This window comes from Aotus nancymaae, unplaced genomic scaffold, assembly GCF_030222135.1.
Source record: "Aotus nancymaae isolate 86718 unplaced genomic scaffold, 86718_ANA_hifiasm-v0.15.2.pri h1tg000029l, whole genome shotgun sequence".
NCBI lineage: Eukaryota > Metazoa > Chordata > Mammalia > Primates > Aotidae > Aotus > Aotus nancymaae.
This window is the reverse complement of record NW_026988442.1, coordinates 59438840-59460593: the sequence shown is the minus strand read 5'-3', so window position 1 is coordinate 59460593 and position 21754 is coordinate 59438840. Positions and strand designations below refer to the sequence as shown.

At 33.8% G+C, this 21754-nt stretch overlaps 1 protein-coding gene across 8 annotated transcripts in view; it reads right to left on the bottom strand.

Moving 5' to 3' along the window:
- Positions 1–21754, bottom strand: part of PRPF40A (pre-mRNA processing factor 40 homolog A) — a 57892-nt gene that overhangs the window by 9300 nt on the left and 26838 nt on the right. For 4 of the 8 annotated variants that reach the window (XM_012457049.3, XM_012457050.3, XM_012457053.3 and 1 more), the window contains exons 6-16: positions 16103–16213; positions 14525–14645; positions 14237–14290; positions 12655–12679; positions 11599–11973; positions 8944–9052; positions 8021–8085; positions 7500–7664; positions 6319–6427; positions 5303–5453; positions 4203–4336 (exon numbers count right to left, since the gene is read on the bottom strand). In XM_012457049.3, the coding sequence (XP_012312472.2) occupies positions 4203–4336; positions 5303–5453; positions 6319–6427; positions 7500–7664; positions 8021–8085; positions 8944–9052; positions 11599–11973; positions 12655–12679; positions 14237–14290; positions 14525–14645; positions 16103–16213 (1419 nt within the window). The remainder of the gene's footprint in view (positions 1–4202; positions 4337–5302; positions 5454–6318; positions 6428–7499; positions 7665–8020; positions 8086–8943; positions 9053–11598; positions 11974–12654; positions 12680–14236; positions 14291–14524; positions 14646–16102; positions 16214–21754) is intronic. The other 4 variants (XM_064382763.1, XM_064382764.1, XM_064382765.1 and 1 more) reach the window with 1 other exon arrangement.

The window sequence follows — 21754 nt, the reverse complement described above, 5'->3', positions numbered from 1 at the left end:
GCAATTTTTTTTTTTGAGAAGTCTCGCTGTCGCCCAAGCTGGAGTGCAGTGGTACGATCTTGGCTCACTGCAACCTCCTCCTCCTGGGTTCAAGTGATTCTCCTGCCTCAGCCTCCCGAGTAAGTATGTGGGATTTCAGGCATGTGCCACCACACCCAGCTAATTTTCATACTTTAGAGATTTTGCCATGTTGGCCAGGCTAGTCTCAAACTCCTGACCTCAGGTGATCCGCCTTCTTCAGCCTCCCAAAGTGCTGGGATTACAGGCATGAGCCACTGCACCCAGCCAGCAATTTTTTAAAACATTTATTATGTGCCAAAATATTTGGTTATATTGGGTTAAACTGCTAAAATTAGTAAGAAATTAAAATCACATTTGTGGCATTCACATTTTTATTGGCTAGAGCTGTACTAAAGTAATATTAGGCACTTATAACTCAACTAACTCCTCTTCAAACAAGACTAAGTATGTCCATACTGCCTTACAACTCTGAAATTCTTTTCTCAAACCGTGTATCTACCCCTTTGTTACTACCCTTCTCCTTTAACATAAATGGAATTCTGTCTTAACCACCATTGTTGTGGTCACCGGGTTCCTCACTTGCTCTCTCTTTTGAGTCTCTAAAATAGCTTGGAAACCATCTTCAGTGATGCTCCAGTAACCTTTGAACTTACCTCACTCTATCATACCTGCTTTGCTAGTATTTCTTGCATTTCTAGATTGGTGAGATCTGTCTGATAAAGTCAAAGAACCGTGAGACTAAATTTATTTCAATAGTGGATCCCTAACCTGAAAGTCAGAATCACCTGAGGACTATTTTTTTTTTAAAGCAATACAAATTAATATCCAGGTATTTAGATTATTAGAAGATCGATGTGAATTCAGGTTTGAAAACTGCTCTGACAAAACTGTATAGTTCTTATTCTCTTCTATTTACTAGCCCCATTTTAGGGGCGAAAAGACATATCTTTTATATTATGGAAAGCAAGCTACTTCATCCTTCTTTTTGTCTCCTTATATGCTGTTCTCAATTAACTGTATTTATATATATGCTTGGATTGCAAACCTTCAAAGATTTTGTTTAATAAGAGTCACCCTTATTTTTCAATTCTTCCTTCATTCTCCCCCTCTTGACTGGTTTTCTCTTACCCCAGAAAAGTCTTTCTCTTAACCCCGAGCTTATTTGAACTTGTCTTATTGAATAACTGAAAGGTAAAATTGTACCTCTATTTATCTTTCAATTATATGGCAGACTGTTTAACTTTCCCTACCATGCCAATGGTTACTACAGACCTTAAATGCCACTCTTAACAGTATTCTTTCAGTCTTCCTTACATAGAAATTTCTTAACATGTTACTTTACATAGATTCCTTTACCTTAGGGGCTTCTCAAAGACTCATTTGAAGCACTGTTTAAAAAAATCATATTGTTATGTCCCATTTCCAGAATTTGATTCTGTAAGTCTGACCTATGGTTTGAGAGTAACCATCTTCATAATTTCCCTCATGATACTGATTCTGTGCATCTGGGGATCATGCTCTATCTTAAAACCCCAAACTCTTGGCTACATTCCCCTGGTTCTCCTTGAAAGCCTCAAATGGATCCTTTCCAGACTTGACACTGACTTCAAATACCGGTTTTAAGACTTAAGAAAAAAGAAGTCATAGTTTCCTTGTCATAGATGTAATGAATTATCTGATTAGCAAATGAATACTAAATAAAAGACAGTCATCATCATAACCATAATTACTGAGAATCTCTCCATTAATGATCTTTTATTGTCTAATGCCAATCTTAATTTAATTCATTTTACTAAAGTCCTAAATAAATCTTTTAAAGTAGCAGCAGAACAGGAAAATTACTGGGCTGAATATCTGAAAGAATATTAATACAACATACTTAACACCAATTATATTAATAGTAATCAGAAACCATGCCAGATATATAGCAATCTGACTCAAAGTCACATTTAGGCTTATTTAAGGAACCATACAGCCTTTACATCAAAATTTCTCTTCATAGTCTCCACCTTCAGTATTGTTTACATTATAGTCTCTCAATTTCTGTGACCCAGATTTCTACCTTATTTTCACTGTATTATTATTTTTTCATATATGTCTCCTTATTTTAAACCACTGCAAAACCTTCCTCAGAGACATTAAAGCTTAGGTAGTGGAAGAGGGTAACAGCCCTCCTAAAAATCTGTCCTTCCCTTCTTTCTAGGCATATGGCTGCTTAATTAAAAGCTAAGTTTTCTAGCCTCCTTTGTGTAGCTAGTTACGGCCATTTGACTAAATTCTCAGCAACTGAAACTGAATGAAGGAGGTGAGCAGAACTTCTACATTAGCTTTAAAAAGAACTGTTCTTTCAACTTTTTCAAGTTAAAATGTGAAATGCGAGCAGCATACTCCTAACTCTGTAGAGAAGGCTAACAAGCTAGGACACTGGTTCTTGAAGTATGATCCCACAGTATAGTTATCACCTGGAAATTTAGAAATGCAAATTTTCAGACTCCACCCCAGACTTACTAATTCAAATTCTTCAGGTAAGGCCAAACAATGTGTGTTTTTAACCATTGTAGAATATGACAGTCTAGGAAATCACTAAGATAAAGGAATCCATCAAGAGTAGTAAATGTTAAGTTTTCATTGAATAAGGACTTAAATCATTCTACTGGCTGTGACATTTAAGACGGTTAGTAACCTTTGGCATGGTGAGAATAATTTTTTTTTTTTTTTTTGAGACAGGGTCTCACTCTTTCACACAGTCTGGAATGCAGTGGCGCCATCACAGCTCACTGCAGCCTTGACCTCCTGGGCTCAGTTACTCCCATCTCAGCCTCCTGAGTAGCTGGGACTACAGGCACATGCCACCATGCCTGTAATTATTATTTTTTTGTATTTTTAGTAGAGACCATGTTTCATCAAGTTGCCCAGGATGGTTTTGAACTTTTGGACTCAAGCAATTGACAGCCTGAGCCTCCCAAAGTGCTGGGATGACTAGCATGAGCCACTGTGCTCGGTCAGAAGAAATTTTTAAAAAGTCCTCCAGGTCATTCTGATACACACTGAATTTTGAGAATGACTGTCCAAGGGGATGGCAATGTGCCCTGCCCTAGACCAAAACAATTGTTATTTCAAAAAAAAAAAAAAACCTTTTTAAAGCCATTGTAACCCAGCATTTATCCTAATACAGTCATTAAAGAAAGAGATTCTGTAATCAAAACTGCATGGATTCAAATTCTGGCTTCACTACTGAGCAGCTGTTGAACTTAGGCAAGTCACTGCACCTCTCCAAGTCCACTTCCTTAGTTATATAAATGTATATAACAAGAACAATAAATACCCTTATATAAGGTAAGACTGTCATAAAATTTGAGATTATAAATGTAAATTGTAACTGGGTGTGGTGGCTCACGCCTGTAATCTCATCACTTTGGGAGGCCGAGGTGGGCAGATCATGAGGTCAGGAGATTGAAATCACACTGGCCAACATGTTGAAACCCCGTCTCTACTAAAATACAAAAAATTAGCCAGGCACGGTGGTGTGTGCCTGTAGTCCCAGCTACTTGGGAGGCTGAGGCAGGGGCATCGTTTGAACCCGGAAGGCGGAGGTTGCAGTGGGCCAAGATCGCGTCAATGTACTCTCCAGCCTGGTGACAGAGCAAGACTATATCTCAAAAAAAAAAAAAAAAAAAAGTAAATTGTATTAACAGTAAGCAATCAATAAACACTAGCTATTATAACTATTGTTGAAATGGGAAATCTGGTGAGATATGAAATGCAAAAAAGTCACTGCTCCATGATACTTTCCATCACTAAGAATAAATGATACTTGATTATGAAAATGAACTACTAGCTAAAAAACATGCAATCCCAGGTCCTTATTTTAGTGTTTAAGAAATTATGGCCCATCCTCAAACTATACCCTAGCAGTCCCTCTGTTGTCTAGAGATTAAATATCTACTACTATTGACTCACCACACATATCTTGTTTTCAGTCATCTCTCCTGTTGTTTTTCCCAACTGAAACCTCATTTATTAATGTTTATCTGTAGAACTTAAAGAGTTAAATGTGTATGAGTCCTCACAAAGCCTAAGTCTATGATCTGAGAACAGCTATCTCAAAAGTGTTAATATCACTGTTCAAGTTCAGTAAGCATAATATAAAACTAAGTAGAAAAGAGAGCCTTTTCTATTACCTGGAAGGATTCCCGATTTTTTCGCTGTCGTCTCCTTTCTCTCAGCAAACTCTTCTGTTTTTCTTCTTCTTCTTCCTTTTCTAAAGCCCGAATGTGTTCTTCAAAGCAAATTAATGCATCTTCTTTGTCCATGTCTAAAGAAAGTGTTTGCCAGTTAAAATTTAGAGTGTCAAATGTCAACAAGTGAAGTAGTTTGATTATTTGCATTAACTTCCCAAAATTTCAAATTCGCCTGTCAAAAATACTTGTATTTAGGCTAGAGTGAGGTGGCTCATGCCTGTAACTCTCAACACTTTGGAAGGCTGAGGCGGGAGGATCACTTGAGCCCAGGAGTTCAAGACCAGCCTGGGCAATACAGCAAGACCCCATCTTTAAACAAACAAAGAAATTTGTATTTAAGCTCAAATATGATTTGTAATTATATGCATAGCAAAGTTTTAAGGAAAATTCCACAAAGAACTCACTAAAAGATGCTCTGAAACATGTCATAGGACAAAACAAAGGACATGCATACGGCAAAACTAATGAAAATGTAAGTGTTATGATAAAATCTATTTGCAACACCATTATTATTCCAGGAGCTTTTCAAAGTAGAGAACTGTCTATCCTACTTAAAAAAAAATCTATTGAAGCATGATTTTTAGAGGGGTAGCTGAGAAAGCTATAATTTAAAAAGCAATTGGTTAACTCAGAAAAAGAGAACTTGGGGAAGCCTAATGTAAGATAATTCTAATACATTTTTTGCTTTTTGCAAATCTATAATGTTATTACCTCAAGAAAACAACATGAGTAAAAAGTAATTTAGTTCTTACCAAGTTAAATACAAGTGGCTAAGTGTAATTTCAAATTTGACCTATAATTTAAATATTTCAAGGATTACCTGATAAAGCTACTTTAAATTTGAAAAAATATTTTGTCATGAATCACAAACTCAATCAGAAAGAAATATATTATTTGGAAATAAATAAAACTCTTTTTCACAAATGAACAAACAACAGCATAAAATTCACTTAGTTATCTCATATAAAAAGTGAAAATAATTATTTGCTGCTAGAGGACACTGTTTAAAACTATTTCTCTTACTTAGCCATTATTCTTACTTTGTAACTCCTCATCTTCTGCAAAAGTTGGATTATCCATCAGATACTGCTGGGCTTCAGACCAAGTGGTAGAATATGTTACATTAGCCATGTTGTCAAGTATGTTTTTTAAGGCTTCCCAGTTTCTCTTTCGCAACTGCTTTGCTTGTTCCTATAGCAAAAGTATGAATATGTATGTTTTGAGGTTTCAAGAAACTAATATATTTAAATTGCAATTAGTGAAAGCTTCTTTATATTCTAATGGATGACCAAATTTCAAAGGTAAAATCAAATTTCAAGTAAATTTCAGTTACTTTAAATGGCCACACTGCTGACTTTGCTAATGTTCTTGCCTAAGTGCTTGGCTTTGGAATTTAGCTTTGAATTTTCCACCTCCTTCTAAAAGCCAGAATCTGGAAATCACGTTTTTGGCTTTCCTCCCATAATCCATAAACCTTTCTACAACTATGTATTACAGACAGTCTGAAACTAAGGTTATCATGGACAAGTCACATTGCAGATAAAGGCTAATGTCTTCAATGACCTTCAGCTATGTTTAAATTTCGTAATACTTGCATCTGTATGTGTTCCTTGAAAACTACATAACACAAAATGTAACAGTGCACAATGAAAAACAGACATAAGTAAAACAGGTATTTTAAAATGTTGTAAGTTTAAAACTGCACCTTGCTGCTATCATGTTATAACCAAAAAAACAGCATTTTTAATCTTAATGAGCCAAAAACTTATCTTCTTTTCCAAAAAAGACAGCCAATTAATGACAATACAAATAGCTGAATGAGTACTCACTGAGTCTACATCAGTACTTTATATGGTAGATGAATGATAAAGAAGCGTATTATTATAGAAGCTATACATTCCTCTGTAAAGATTACTTCCAATAAATAAATAAATCTGCTATACCATATAAACTAGATAAACTAAGCCATAAAAATGTACATGTTATAAAACCACTCCTCATCAGAATGAGAAAACATCTTGTGTTATCTGTAAATACCGATAACTAAGAATAATACCTTTTCCTTTTTTGAAAGAAAGAACAAAACATCTTCATAGATTTCAAGACGATCACGTTCTGATATTGCATTCCAAACTTCCATCTCTCCAAACATTTGCTCTGCTTTTCTATTTGTTAAAAAGATTATATTATACAATAAAAATTAATTTTAACCAATTTTTAAACTAAATTTAAAACTACAAAATGAACACTTTCTAAGTTCATAAATATATTAAAGGCAAACTCCTGGATAACTGCAAAAAAAAAAAAAACAAAAAAAAAAACGCACATGCCTCCATCTCTCCTTAGAAATAGAGGAGATAATTCACATTGGGCAATGTTTATGGTCTAGAATACATCTTTTTCTAGGGGTAGCCACACCGACTACCAAAATGACTACAGAACTAAATTACAGACTTCTCTGGAATACTGAGGAAAACAAAGAAGTACACATGGAAAATAGATTTAATAACATATGAAAAAAATTTTAATATTAAATTACCCACAATTTTACATAATAAAGCTACCTAAAATGAAGAATGCTATATAAAACAGTTTATTAAAAATGCTATACCTACTTAATGAAAATAGCCTCTTTTTTCTCACAAATATAAATAATTTCAATGTTTTTAAGTAAAAGGCAATCAAATTTGATTTTTCTTTTCCTTTTTTCTTTGGGGGGGGGACAGGGTCTCACTGTCACTCTGGAGTGCAATGGTGCAATTATGGCTCACTGCAGCCTTGACATTCCTGGGTTCAAGTGATCCTCCCACCTCAGCCTCCCAAGGAGCTGGACTACAGGCATGTGCCACCGTGCTTAGCTAATTTTCGTATTTTTTTTTTCTAGAGACAGGTTTTCCCATGTTGCCAAGGCTGGTCTTGAACTCCTGGTCTCAAACCACCTGCCTGCTGCGGCCTCCCAAAGTGTAGTGATTATAGGTGTGAGCCACCACATCTGGCCTCAAACTTGATTACTAAATGCAGTCTTTCTCTCCTTCTTTCAGTCTCTAAAAAACTTAGTAAGTCTACAAGTTAAATTCTACATTTAACTACAGATTTATTTTGTACCTCATGAAACTTCTACATTCATAGTCATCTAGCTTTATTTAATGAGCTCTGGAACAGCGACTGCATGTGGCAAAAAAGATGACACAAACAACAATGTAGTAAATATAGGCCATGGAACACTAAACATCTTACTTATATCTGGTTGTGGAAGTCATTTTCTCATGATTTTCAAGAAAACGCTGAAAGGACTCTTTAGCCTCTTTGTACTTTGACCTTGCTTCTTCTTTTTCTTCTTTCTCTGTCTGGACTTTATAGGCATTAAAGGCTTGCTTTTTTTCACTTAACTTTGCCAAAGCACTAATAGAAAAATATCATGTAAGAGTAAACATAGGCAAAAGAATCAAATATTAGTGGTTTGAAAAAATAGTAAAATTGGTTTCACATATAAATTAAGAAAATTTCAAGAATTTATTAAAGACAAGGAAGTAATTTCTACTTTTAAAATAATTCTTGTTTTATATGTAGCAGGTTACTCAAATTGTTTGATAAGCCTTTGACTTCTTGGTTCATATTAGACATAAAACAACTCTATACTAGGTATCCTAACAACAAAAGTCAATGGAGTTAAATTTTTTTTATCTTTCTACACAACTTTAAATGTGCTACACTTGCTATGCTCAAAGTGAAAAGTAAATAAAAAATTGAAGTACTACCTGTATCGTGGATCATTAATAATCATTTTCATAGCTTGCTCCCATGAAGCATTCGATGGTACCCGCTGAAAATCATTTAAATGAAAAATTAAAATGTCACACAAGGATAGTTAAAGTCACATAATCGGGAACCAAGTACGGTACTCACTGCAAACATCAAGCGCTTCCCTTTGCAGGAGTCTGAAACAAGTTTTAAAAAATAGTATTTTATTGGCCTGGCGCAGTGGCTCACACCTGTAATTCCAGTACTTTGGGAAGCCACGGCAGGTAGATCACGAGGTAAAGAGATCGAGACCATCCTGGTCAGGACAGTGAAACCCCGTCTCTACTAAAAGCACAAAAACCAGCTGGGCAAGGTGGTGGATGCCTGTAATGCCAGCTACTCGGGAGGCTGAGGCAGGAGAACTGCTTGAACACAGGAGGCAGAGGTTGCAGTGAGCCGAGATCACGCCACTGCACTCTAGCCTGGTGACAGAGTGAGATTCTGTCTCAAAAAAAAAAAAAAAAAAAAATTTTTTTTTAATTGAAGGCAAATCTGTGTAATACACCTATGAACTGAAATGAAAACTTTAAACTGAAATTTAAAGATCATAAATTTTTTTTTCTTAAACTACTGATAAAAGATAAATAATTATTATGAATTAGAAAGTCTTAAATATTGGATAGAAATGTGCTTGTGAAGTACCTTGTACACAATAGTTTTTATGTTGAAAGTTAGTTTCACAAAAGCGTTCTTCAAGAAAAACAAGACTTATTTAGTTGATTTTTGGTTACAAGAGTTCATGAGATTGGTATTATCAATAACATCAATGTGCTAATAAAGAGTAACTTCATTTACCAGGTAATTATTACATGTCACATAAAAATCTATAATGCTTGATGTCAAAAAGCTAAGGAACAATAAAGATCTGCAATATTAATACCTTTTCTTTCAATAATTCTTTAAAAGCTTGCTTTGCCTCCTCCTTTGTATTCCAAGTATATGTTTTCTTTGCTGGTTGGCTCTCCTCCTCTTCTTTTTTGGGAGTAAAACTAGAGAGAAATTTAAATGTGGTATTTTTGAATTAAATAAATTTTTGCTTCATTTAGAAAAATAATGCCTAAATTGTTTGAATGTTTGATGTTGAGCTAAAATTTGACATTTAGAATAAAAGCTATATGAACCCTAAAAACACACTTATCCTAAGACAAAGAAATATAGTTTCCTAAAACTTCAGTTATTAAATCACTTTTTAAGACCCTGTACAAATGACAAAATAAACATTTAACTGACCTAAAACACTAGCCCTCTGACCAATAGCGTAATAGTTTTAAATGGCTTATTAAACTTATTTACTGGTTTGATATTAGTGTTATAGTAACTCTAAGCATTTGAGCAAGTGTGAATATAAATAAAATGTAAGGATCAATCTAAATCAGTGGTGACAAACTATGATCCACTAGACAAATTCAGTCTGCCATTAATTTTTGTAATTATAGTTGTACATGAACATGGCTATGTTCATTTGTTTCACATTGTTTATGGCTGACTGTGATGCCACAGCTGAGCTGCGTCACTATATAAAGACTACATGACACAAAAAACCCAACAATATTTCCAATCTGACATTTCAATAAAAAGTTTGCTGAATACTGATGTCAAACAATAATACAACCCAGAATTATTAACTTGTTTGGGGGTTTTCCTGAAGAGAAACAAAGGCTTGCATTTCTTTCTACATAAAAATAAAGAAATGCATGAGTTGCATGCCGGGGGATAAAAAAGTACTTTTAAGTAGCATGCTTAGGCGAAGAGACACTATAGTAGATACCGACAAAAAATAATCTGTTATAGTAATTAAAATCAAAGCATATTATAATGACTCAGGCACTATACCAAGGAAATGATGAAAAGAATAAAGCAGGAAACAACTGTTTTATGTTAAACTTACGGAAAGCATTATTGAAGAAAAGTTTCAGTATGACAAGATGCAAAATAAAGTTATTCCCAAAAGCCTAAATGTCCATCGACAGGGTAGTTTTATGCATAATGAAATAATAACCCATCATTTGACATGATGGATACACATTTCTATCAATGTGAAAGATGTCTCTGATATATTAGATACATATCATGTATCTTAAATGTAGAGAAAAGAGGGAGAAAGTATAAAATAAAATGTTGATTTCATTTTCATGCCTTCAAATACACCATATAGATTTCTTTTAAAACTTTTTAAACATCAGAAAAAGTTATGTTATTTTGACTTTGAGAACCAATATACAGAAAACAGAAGAATACTTAAAATAGGGGATGGAAAAATGAAGGCAACATGCTTAAATATTAAGATGGATAATCATGTTTGGATCATGAGATTACAGTTAACTTTTTCTTTTAAACATGAGGACACCCTAAATGTCAAGAAATTTAGCTTGACCTCACTTTCTAAAGCTCTATAAAGCATAGCCCTATAAAATGTACTAGACTACAGGATATGCAAGTACACACAAACCATGAATGCTGACAGATACAGCTTTGTTTTATTAAAAAGCTGTATTATTTTACTCTCACTAAGAGTGAAATGGGAGTTTTCTTTTATCTGGTGTTATCTTTTAAATGTTTCTCTACTTGAATTTCACTTAGAAAAATAATCACAGTATTATTTTAGCTTATATTCTTTATTATTATGGCTGAATAGCTTTTCATTTACTTCCTAGACAACTAACTTTCTCTGTAAACTGCCTTTTTTTCTTGGCCAGGTGGAGTGGCTCACACCTATAATCCCAGCATTTTGGGAGGCTGAGGCAGGCCAATAAGCTACGCATGGTGTTGTGCCAGTAGTCCCAGATCCTCAGGAGGCTGAGGTGGGAGAATCGCTTGAGTCCAGGAAGTCGAGGATACAGTGAGGCCTGATCACACCACTGCACTCCAGCCTGGGTGACAGAGTGAGACCTTGTGTCCAAAAAAAAAAAAAAAAGAGGTGGCCTTGCTGTCACCCAGGCTGCAGTACAGTGGTGCAATCATAGCTCACTGGCTCACTGCAGCCTTGACCTCCTAGGCTCAAGTGATCCTCCTGCCTCGTCCTCCCAAAGTGCTGGGATTACAGGTGTGAGCCACCACGCCCAGCCACAAACTGCCTTTTTTTTAACCCATAATTCATTTTTCTACAAAGCTGTATTTTTTTAACTTATTAATAGGAGGTTGAAACCCAAAATACCAATAGCCAAAGAAGAAACAGTACAGCTATCTTAACTGAAAATACTGATAGTTTGTTATTCATGAATTTTTGCATTGATCTCATGTAAAACACTGTATTGAAATATGATGTATCCTGCTAAGGTTTTTGGCAATCTTTTAGATTTGTACCCCAACTCCCTAGCCTTGGCTCTACTTGCCACAATTCCTGTGAACTATTTTTAACGTTTGCAGCATGACCCTCTAAAATTCGGCCTGAAAACTGATCAACTACCTAATGGCTTAATGTTATGATTCTCAAAAAAAAAATTATTTAAGCAATCAGTGGCCACTAACTAAACTGGCAATTATTTTATTAATGAAATCTAGTACTGATTTTCAGAAGACAAGTTACTAAACTTACTCAGCTACAGTTTCTTGCTTAGATGTTTCTTCTCCAGCATTACTGGATACTTCCACAGTTTGATCCTGAATAGCAGGGGTACTAGTAAGTTGTGCTTGTTCCTCAGTTGAAATAGTTACTGTATTCTCATTATCTACAACAGTAGCAACAATGGAAGTAACTTCCGGCTCAGGAACAACTGGAACAGTTCCACTGACAGTATTAGAAGTGGAAGTGGAAGCATTAGCATTGGCTGCAGCAGCAGCTGCTGCTGCTGCTGCTGCAGCTGCAACAACAGCAGCTGCTGCTTCTGCAGCAGCCATGGTGCTCATTGTCGTCGGAATTTCTGTTGTAGGGACTGGGGCTGTTGATGTTGTGGTGCACTCTTCTTGCTTACTATACATTAAAAAAAGAGAACAATGGTCACTTTGTTATTGTAGTCAGAAAGGTAAATCAAGCTAGCTTTAAAATTGTCATAAAATCAAATGATTAAGAGAAATAACTGAAGGAATAAACAGCAAGAAATGCCAAACCCATTAAAAAAGATTTTAAAACCAGACTGTAACTATACTACTTTGACTTAATTCAGTAAACATTCATGGTAATGTATTACAGGAACTCATGCAAGTGTGTGCATTTCTAAAAGTTCAGCCAGCGCTCACATTATAAAATGCCCAATCTATCGGCAATTTGACCCATATGAAAAGTTCTCTAAGCACTTTAAATTTTCTACAATTCACCCATTTAGAGGAAATCCTGTGTAAAAGAAGAGAAACACAGATATATTTCATCCACTCCCTAATCAACTCAAACTGAATTTTGGACTTTAACATAACAGTCTTAATTTGTAAGGGACACAGTCCAAATTCTAATAATTACTGTATAGCAAAGCATCAAATTGAGTAAATATCCCTCTTCCTAGTATTTCCTCAACAAAATGCTATAGGGGAGGAGATCAAAATATCAAACCCAACATTTTAAATAATTATTTGTATTATAAAGAAAACTGAGCAAACAGAAGGATGTTACAGGAGAGACCAAATTTGTAAATAAAAATTGATGTCCAAAATTGCTTACCTGCTTTCTTCAGCTTTGATCATTGCTATTAAAGAGAGAAAAAGAGTCATCTACTAGTTTTAAAATATAATCCTGAAAATAAACTTTAAAAGAAGATAAAATAACATATAATAGGATTTCATTTGCCATCCTAAAAAACAAAAAATCACTTTTACAGAACAAATTATTGCTCCAGTGTTCTAGTATAGCAAATAAAGACTAAAACAAATTTAAATAAGAATAATTACTAGGAAAGCTTATTCCATGCTGCTACTTTCCCAAAGGCTGCTGTAAGAACTCTATGAAAGTATCTGCATAATTCTGGAAGAAAACAGTATTTTCTCCAGGGATGAGACTAGTTTGACATATTTTTAAAGACACTAAATTCAAAATGGGATCAAATTTATTACGAAATTCCAGCACATATATACTAGCATTGACAAGTAGATAGATAGTTATGCACACCAACTATTTGTAGTAGGGTTATATCAGAAATGAGCTTGATACTTCATAAATGATCAACAGGGAATCTACCTATCTACATTGTTATTGTTAGCCAATGCTAGTATAGGTAACTTAAACTGAGCTTTAAAGATCTGTACTATTTCAGTTTTCATTACGGTACATTTTCCTTTGGATGTAACAAAAATATCTTTTATTTGACATTGCTAGGGAATGAGATTCTCCACATTAAGTGATAATGTAAGCCTAACTCTTTATAAAAATATTTTTAAAACTTACCACCCTTTAAAGAAAAACATTTCTGAAAATCTGTTTAGGATAGCTGAAAAAACATACTTAAAAAATTATCATTACTAATATAATTAACATTTTTCTGATACAATGATGATCTAACTAATGAGGTCGCACAAGGACGATAGTATCTTCTAGGAAATTTTTATTATCTTTCCTGCCAGATGTCATTCCACATCACTATTTACTTTATTAGCCCCATTCTCCTACAATCTGCTGCTTCTAATTCTGTATACTTCATGACACTAGATTCTATTAAAAGTGAGTATGAAAACTAGATTTTCAATTCTTACTCATTATCTCTATTTTAAGTCTTAGGTTTTATATTTAGTATTAGGTATTTCTAGATTTTTAAGGGTTATTCTGATTAGCTCCAATGTTGAAAAATTCTCCCTTTATAAGAAAGGTGGGATACTTGGTTTACCTTAATTCTTCCATAACGAACGTATCAAGATTATTTTGCAACGCAATGCTAAAACAAAACCAGCATTAAATATATAGTCTGACAATATACTAACAAAATATAAATGGATAAAGATTCAAGGTTCTCTACTATGTACTACCATGAATGAGTTAAAACACATATTCTATGTATGCACCAACACTCATAGTAGGATTTAGAAATTTTGTATATGAAATCCTTGTTCAAGTGAATGATAAACGATTTTTTTCTAAAAATCAGAGTACAATTTTAAACGCTACAAGCTCATTTATAATATAACCCTTTAATGAAAGGAATTCTTAGATTTTTTTCACTGTAGATTTATCCTATCATGGTTAGTGAATATTAGTGACATACTCTAATAAAAACGTTAGGTATGACAGAAAATGAATTATCAAAGCAGCTCACCATGCAGGTTTGATTTTGTAATAAGACTTCCAGCAACAATGGTATTCTGGTATCCTAGTTTCAGTGGAATCAAATCAAATAAAAATCTATTTAAAATCTATAGAACTGAGATCTAGAGCAACAAGAAAATAAGAGCCCAACAAACTGTTATATCATTTTAAATGTTCTAATCATTTAATTAAAAAAAAAGGCCTTTGTTTGAACAAACCTATTCTGGAGGAATTGTTTCAAAGTGAATGGCATACATATATAAAAGATATACATTAAAACTACTTTTCCCCATTTTACCTTCGAGATCCTCAAGTTCTTTAGGTTTGGCCCAGCGAGATTCTTTTGTTTGAGAATTATAATAGTAAGGCTTTCCAGAATCTGATTTGTATTCCTTCCAGGGGCATTTAGATAAGAGTTGCTAAAGAGAAAAAAAAAAACTGTCTGTTAATAATAATGTATTTAGCATCACTGATCATTTGCATGTCTGTTTTCACTCATTACCAATTGTGATACAATTCTAAAACTTGTGAGATGATAGTAATAATATAAACTATCAATTATTGAATACTCACTGAGTGATGTCATTTGAATATATTATTTAATCTTTGTAACACTGCAAAATGTATAACATAATTCTGTATCTAGGGACTGTTACTTGAAGTCAGAAACTAATGCAGTTAAGGTAATATATACTCATTAAAAAGCAGAACCAAGATTCAAAATCAGTTGTATATGAATTTCAAATCCTAATCTTATCATTCACACCCAATTATAGGTAAAGATTATCATCCATATTTAATAGTCTTCTCAAATACTAATAGTAGTTGGAAAACCACAAAAGTTGGAAAAAAACAAAATCTAGTTTAGTCATGCTCAGATTTCAGTTTCGTAGTTTATTATAACTCTGTATGAACTAACTTATGTAAGCAAACATGTAGGTATAATACACTTAAAATCTAATACACAAAACCTGTTAGGGTGGCATGAGAAACCTATCCAAAGCTTGAATCCAGACACAGTGTCTTGGACAAAGTACAAAATTAGTATCATTGACTATTAATCAATACTGGAATACACGTTTTTAAAAATCTACCAACCTCCCCTCCCAAGCATTGCTGTGGGTATCAGTATGGGGACCTGGAAAATACTCTTACCTTCTTAAATTCCTTCATTAGGAAGAGAAGAAAACAAAAAGATATACCACCAGCTACAATGAAACTTAAGCATAGCAATCTTAAATGCCAGATCAACTCTTACTTAGCACCCCAGAGTTTCTAACTAAACCACATGCAACATTGCTTAAATCAGTTTATTCCTTCAACCTTAACTTTTTCTTCAGTATCTGTAAATTTTGAATGGTAAAACTTACATCATAAAACGAAATAACACACTTTTAAAAACAGCATTTCCTGCAAAGAGAAAACCTCCCACTCTAAGAGAAGGTACTTTAAGGTAACTTCACTTCATTCATCCCCACTACTCTTAACCCTACCGGAAATTTAAGAACTCAGCAGAAGTCATTTAAAATCACCCAGTTTCGCTACAAACAGAAAAAAATTGAGGGCAAGCAAAGAAACAGTCTTCCCTGCTTCCAATTTATTCTTTAAATCACATTTCTTAAATTGATCTCACTCTACTAGGTTTCCTGAGCAGGGGCAAAATCACTAAACAAGATTAATCTGATGAGTTTTATTGCTCTTCTTCCTGATTGGTTTGACTACATTAATCCTCTTTTTTTTCCTGAATGTCTTTACAGATCCTCTTCTGGCATTTAAGCAGTACTGCTCTTTGGATAGTCGACTACTCACAAAATCTTAAAAAAATATGCCCCAGTCGACTTGATGGTCCCTGAATTCCAGCCCTCAAAACTTTTACCTCAGCAGGTGTTTTAAGATCATCCGGTTTCTCCCAGGTAGACTGTTTGGTTTCAGTGTTGTAGTAGTAAGTCCTTCCATCAGGTGATTTATGTTCAGTCCACATAGATTTCTAAAGATTAAAGATTATAAAAAGATATAAATTATTTAACAATGCCATTGACAATGAATTTCAGTATCATTAGTTCCAAGGCAATAAATATATCAGGAAATCAATTAAAAGTATAAACTGGGCATATTTTGACAGTTTATTTCAGGATCTCTCTGAATTACAAAGAAAGGACTACTCTCCTAAGAACAGTAACTTTATAACTTACATATACGAAATAGTCTTTCAGAATATAAATCTAAGCCTAGTGTATAAAATATAGGAACTAGATGCTAATATAGCTGCATTAACCATGTGATCATCTATTCATCTACTCTAGACCAAAAAATACTTGTATCATCTTAGACAAAGTTCTAATTGACATGCCATAAAGACACTGCTGTACAAACTGGAAAACATAGGTTCTGGACAACAATTAAAATTTAACTATCAACAAGATGCAATTTAACAGGGATAAAATGTGTATGTGAATGCCTCAAAACAATAAAGGTAAGATAAAATTTTACATGAATGAAACTGGTTTGGTATAGAATATAAATCCACTATTAAGGTCAACAGAACACACAAAGAACCTACTAGAAGTTGCTAATGATACTTCAGGCAACACTAGACATCCCTCAGATTAAGGTTGGTCAAAAGTTTTAAAAGGCATCAAGAATGAATGAATGATGATATCAAAGGTAGTAAATCTACTTCCGAGTAACAGATGTTTCAGATGGTGACAAATTTTACTATGCTTGAAGGAGGGTTACAAAAATGATGTATAGTATTTCTTCAAATTTAAGACATATTATTGTACAAACCTTTAAGAAAAAATAAAGTCACTGCCAAATGATCACTGCTTTTTTATCACTCAAGATTTTACTTCAAACTTATTGATAGTCTTACTTGCACATTAATTTTGACATATACCACTTTTAGGCATATATAACAAGAAAAATAGGCAAATGAAGCACTTAAGAGATCCCTTAAATTTCCTCACATTGAGACTTTCTATGTCAGAGTTGCTGATGTCCATTATATTCCAAATATAACCATCAAATATATTGGTAATATGTTATATCTTTAAAAAATCATAAATAAAAAATCATAAAGTGAAAAATCACTGGTACTGGTTATTAATGTCTTTTGTACTTATTTAAAAAGCTGATTTACTTTTTCTTATCAACTTTAAAAAGAACTGACCTAGTTTTGATTTTTGTTTTAGGAATGTGACTGAACATAATGTGATTCCTTTCTTTACCAATTTTTTCACCTTAATCATTTTATTCCTAATTCCTAAGGGAGTGATGTTACTTTTATGATTTTCCTTGAAACCAATGATGTGGGTACTTTTGCTGTTTACTCATGCACAACTGTTAACCTGACAATGGAGGTCACAGACACTGTGGATTACAGCAGGGGTCTCTAACCGCCAGGCCATGGACCACATCGCAGTTCCAGTCCGTGGTCTGTTGGGAACCGGGTTGCACAGCAGGCAGTGAGTAGTAGGTAAGCAAGCAAAGCTTCATTTGTATTTACAGCCACTTTCCATCGCTCGCATTACCTTATGAGCTCTGCCTCCTGTCCTATCAGTGATGGCATTAGTTTCTCATAGGAGCGGAAACCCTATCATGAACTGCACATGTGAAGGATCTAGGCTGCATGCTCCTTATGAGAAACTAATGCCTGATAATCTGTCACTGTCTCCCAACTAGACCATCCCATCTGCAATAAATTTCTGCATGCTGTAGCAGGATAATTAGACAATTCCAAAGCTGTGTTAAACTCTAGCACCTTATACTGGAAAAAACCACCATAATATCTCTTAAGCAAACATAACACAGATGCTGAAAAAAATAATCTGGCTTTCTGCGATTAGCCTGCTTTAACTTCTTATCAAAAGGTGGTGCGATTAGAAACACAAATGTGGAAACTTCAACTATATGATAATGCTTTATTTCACAAATTAGTGTTAAAGGCAGATAAAGGAGTTTGTATTTTTCTTTTAAAAACAACTAATGATCTCGGTAGCATCTCAAAACTGCACTATCTAAACAGAGTTCTACCATAAGCTGCAAAACTGTGTAGACTGCTTTAAACTTTCCAAGTCACATCTGCTAAGGAGCATTAAGAAAAGAGGAAACTCGGCAAAACCACCAGGAGATAAAAGAATAATTTTTTAAAAAAAGGGAGGAGACACTGTATAACTGACCAAATAATGAGGAGGAAGAGAAGACACAGCTAATAAAACAAACAGAAATCAACTTAATATTCTCTACCTATTTATTTGAGCCTTCTAACTATACTACAAAACAGGTATAATCACTATCTTGCTATACATAAAAAAAAAAAAGTTTAGCAAGGCTGGTAACTTGCTAATAGGGACTTGGGAAATGACAATAGAATATAGAGCTGCTTTTCAAGACCACAATTATTTTGTTACCAACAGTTATTGTGTAAATAAAAAATTAGACATGAAATGGCAGTTCTGAGAAATCAATTAAAACAACATTTTCTTGGGAAGTAGATAAATTGGGAGTATATCAACAAAATAAGGGAAAAAATTATCCTTACTCTATCTACAATCAATATGAAAAAAAAGTCTAATGAAAAATAAACATGGCCATAGACAGAATACAGTTAACATATTAATATTCAACTTCACTAACCAATCAACAAAACACACATTAATGAAAACTTTTTGCTCATCAGATAAATGACAAAGACCATTAATATACAATGGGAAAGGAGTACAAGAAAAAGGGCACTCGCATGTGCTAACTGTTGGGAATGAAATTAGCATAAAGGCAACAGCAGTTCTTACAAATATTAAAAATGCAAACATCAGATGATCCTGAAATTTCACTCTGAAAAACTGCATTCATATTGTTGCAAACATGTACAAGGATGTGGTCTACAATGTTATTACCTGTAATGGTGAAGACTTAACTCAATGTCCAGCCATAGGAAAACAGGTCAAGTATGGCCCATTCATATTATTGATTATCCTATTTGTAATATAATAGAAAATGTCTAAGATGCAGTACCAAATTATATAGTGGCAAAAATATATACAGAAAAATAATTTGAAATGCAAAGAAAACTGGGCATAAGAAAGAAGGCATACAAATGTAACTATCACAAGTAATAAACTCTTCAGATTCAGAAAAAGCTAGTCAACAAGACAGAGGCTTGTAAAAAAGTTCAATATACTCAAACTTAATCTTCTATGTGTCATGGAGACAAACACATATACACACACATTTGTACAATGTATAAGCTGAATTTAAGAAAACTAAGGAAAAAAAATAGCTACATCCAAACACTAAATAAACAGAAAAATCCCCTCACTACCCTAAATCAGGAAAATAAGAAAATGTCAGCCAGGCATAGTGGCTCATGCCTATAATCCCAACAGTTTTGGAGGCCGAGGCACGTGGATCACCTGAGGTCATGAGTTTGAGACCAGCCTGGCTAACATGATGAAACCTTGTTCCTATTAAACATACAAAAAAATGAGCTGGGCGTGGTGGCACACACCTGTAATCCCAGCTACCTAGGAGGCTGTGGCAGTTGCTTGAACCTGGGAGGTGGAGGTGGCAGTGAGCTGAGATCGTGCCACTGCACTACAGCTTGGGCAACAAGAGTGAAACTCTGTCTCAAAAAAATAAAAAAAGAAAGAAAAAAAGAAAAAGCCAAATAATAAATCAGAAGTGAGGAAAAACACAATCGCAGATACAGATTTACAACAAATCAAACCTACAGAAAATTATTTCCAAGCAAATCACTACCAAAATTCACACCAGAAAAAGCACATCACACTTAATCATCACAACAATGCAAAAACAAAAGAAAGATACAAAACCAGATGGTTTCACAGCAGAATGTTATACAACCTTTAAAGAACACAGAATTGCAATTTTATATCATGATTTCAGATCATGGGAAAAAAAGATGAAATGCTCTTGCTTAATTAAAAAGAAACAGAAAGGGTACCAAAAGAGCATCATGAATTTGCATTTAACAATGTATACACTCTGACCAAGAGTAGGTCAGTATTAGAAAATCTATAGAAGAAATTATTTCCATTATCTAATCAAATAAAAAAAATATGCGATCCCACTATTAAACTTGGTATGATCAAATCACACCCAGAAAACTAAGTTCACAAGTATTCAAAAAAAAAAAAATGCTCAAATAAAATAATTTAAGAAAAACTCAAATAATAAAAGACCATCAGATAGCACCCTAAAGCCATTTCCATTAAAATCACAAACAAAAACATGTCTGTAATCACTAAAATTCTAGCTAATATACCACAGCAATAAAATGAAATTACTGGTGTTAAATTTTGGAGAAGAAAGTTCTCTTTCTTTTACTGCTATTTTTGTACATATAAAATTCAAGTGAAATTTAGCTACAGTCTTAAAATGCTATTTGAATTGATAAGGGAATCTGGTATGTCACTGGTTACAAGACAAATAATCAAAATAATCTGAATAGATGATAATTAGGTTAAAATAAAAATAGGAAAAATAATGTACTCACAATGTGATAACTTTTTCTTTTTCTGAAAAAGAATCGCATTCTGTTGCCCAGGCTGGAGTGCAGTGGCTTGATTACAGCTCACTGTCGCCTCAAGCTTCTGGGCTCAAGGGATCCTCCCTCTTCAGCCTCCTGAGTAGCTGGGACTACAGACACACACCACTATGCCAGGCTAATTATTTTTTGTAGAGACACGGTGTCACTTTGTTGACCAGACTTGTAACACATTTTTACAAAGCAAACAGAAACTTTTAAAATAGGATACCTATTTACCTTATCTAAACAGAATTTAAAACAAAAACCATAATGGAAAAGTGGGAGACTATATATTGGTAAAAAGTAACAGATCAAAAATTATCCTAAACACATATGCATATGGCAATTTAACCTTGAAATTCAGAGAGAAGCAACAGAAAAACACAGGGAGAAACAGATGACTCATCTTTTCTAGTTAAAGATTTTAATTCATTATCTTCTTATGTAAATCCAAGCAGATGCAAGACATGCCAAGATGAAGGAATATAACAAAGTAATTTTATATAGCACACAGAATATTCTTAAAAACCAGCCCTGAACAAGTAGCCCTAAAGCTTAAAAACTAGCCCTGAACATGAAGCTTTAATAAACTGTAAAGAACCTTTCATCTTACAGACTGTACTTTCTGATCATAATGCAATAAGGGTAGCTCATAAAAAAAAGTTACCCAAAGGTACAATCCATGAAATAATTGATAGGCTGAAATAACAGATTTAATTTTCATTAAAATTAGAAACTTCTGCTCTGTTAAAGATAGTCTGAAGAATAAGAAGACAAGCCACAAACTGGGAGAAAATACTTGCAAAAGAGTTATCTGATAAAAAAAACTTATCTTAAAACAATCTGATTAAAAAATAGGCAAAAAGATCCAAAGAAACACTTTCCCAAAGACATAAAGATGGCAAAAAAAAAAAAAAAAAAAAAAAGATGCTCCAAATCACATATAATTAGCTGCAAATTAAAGCAAGATACTACATTATA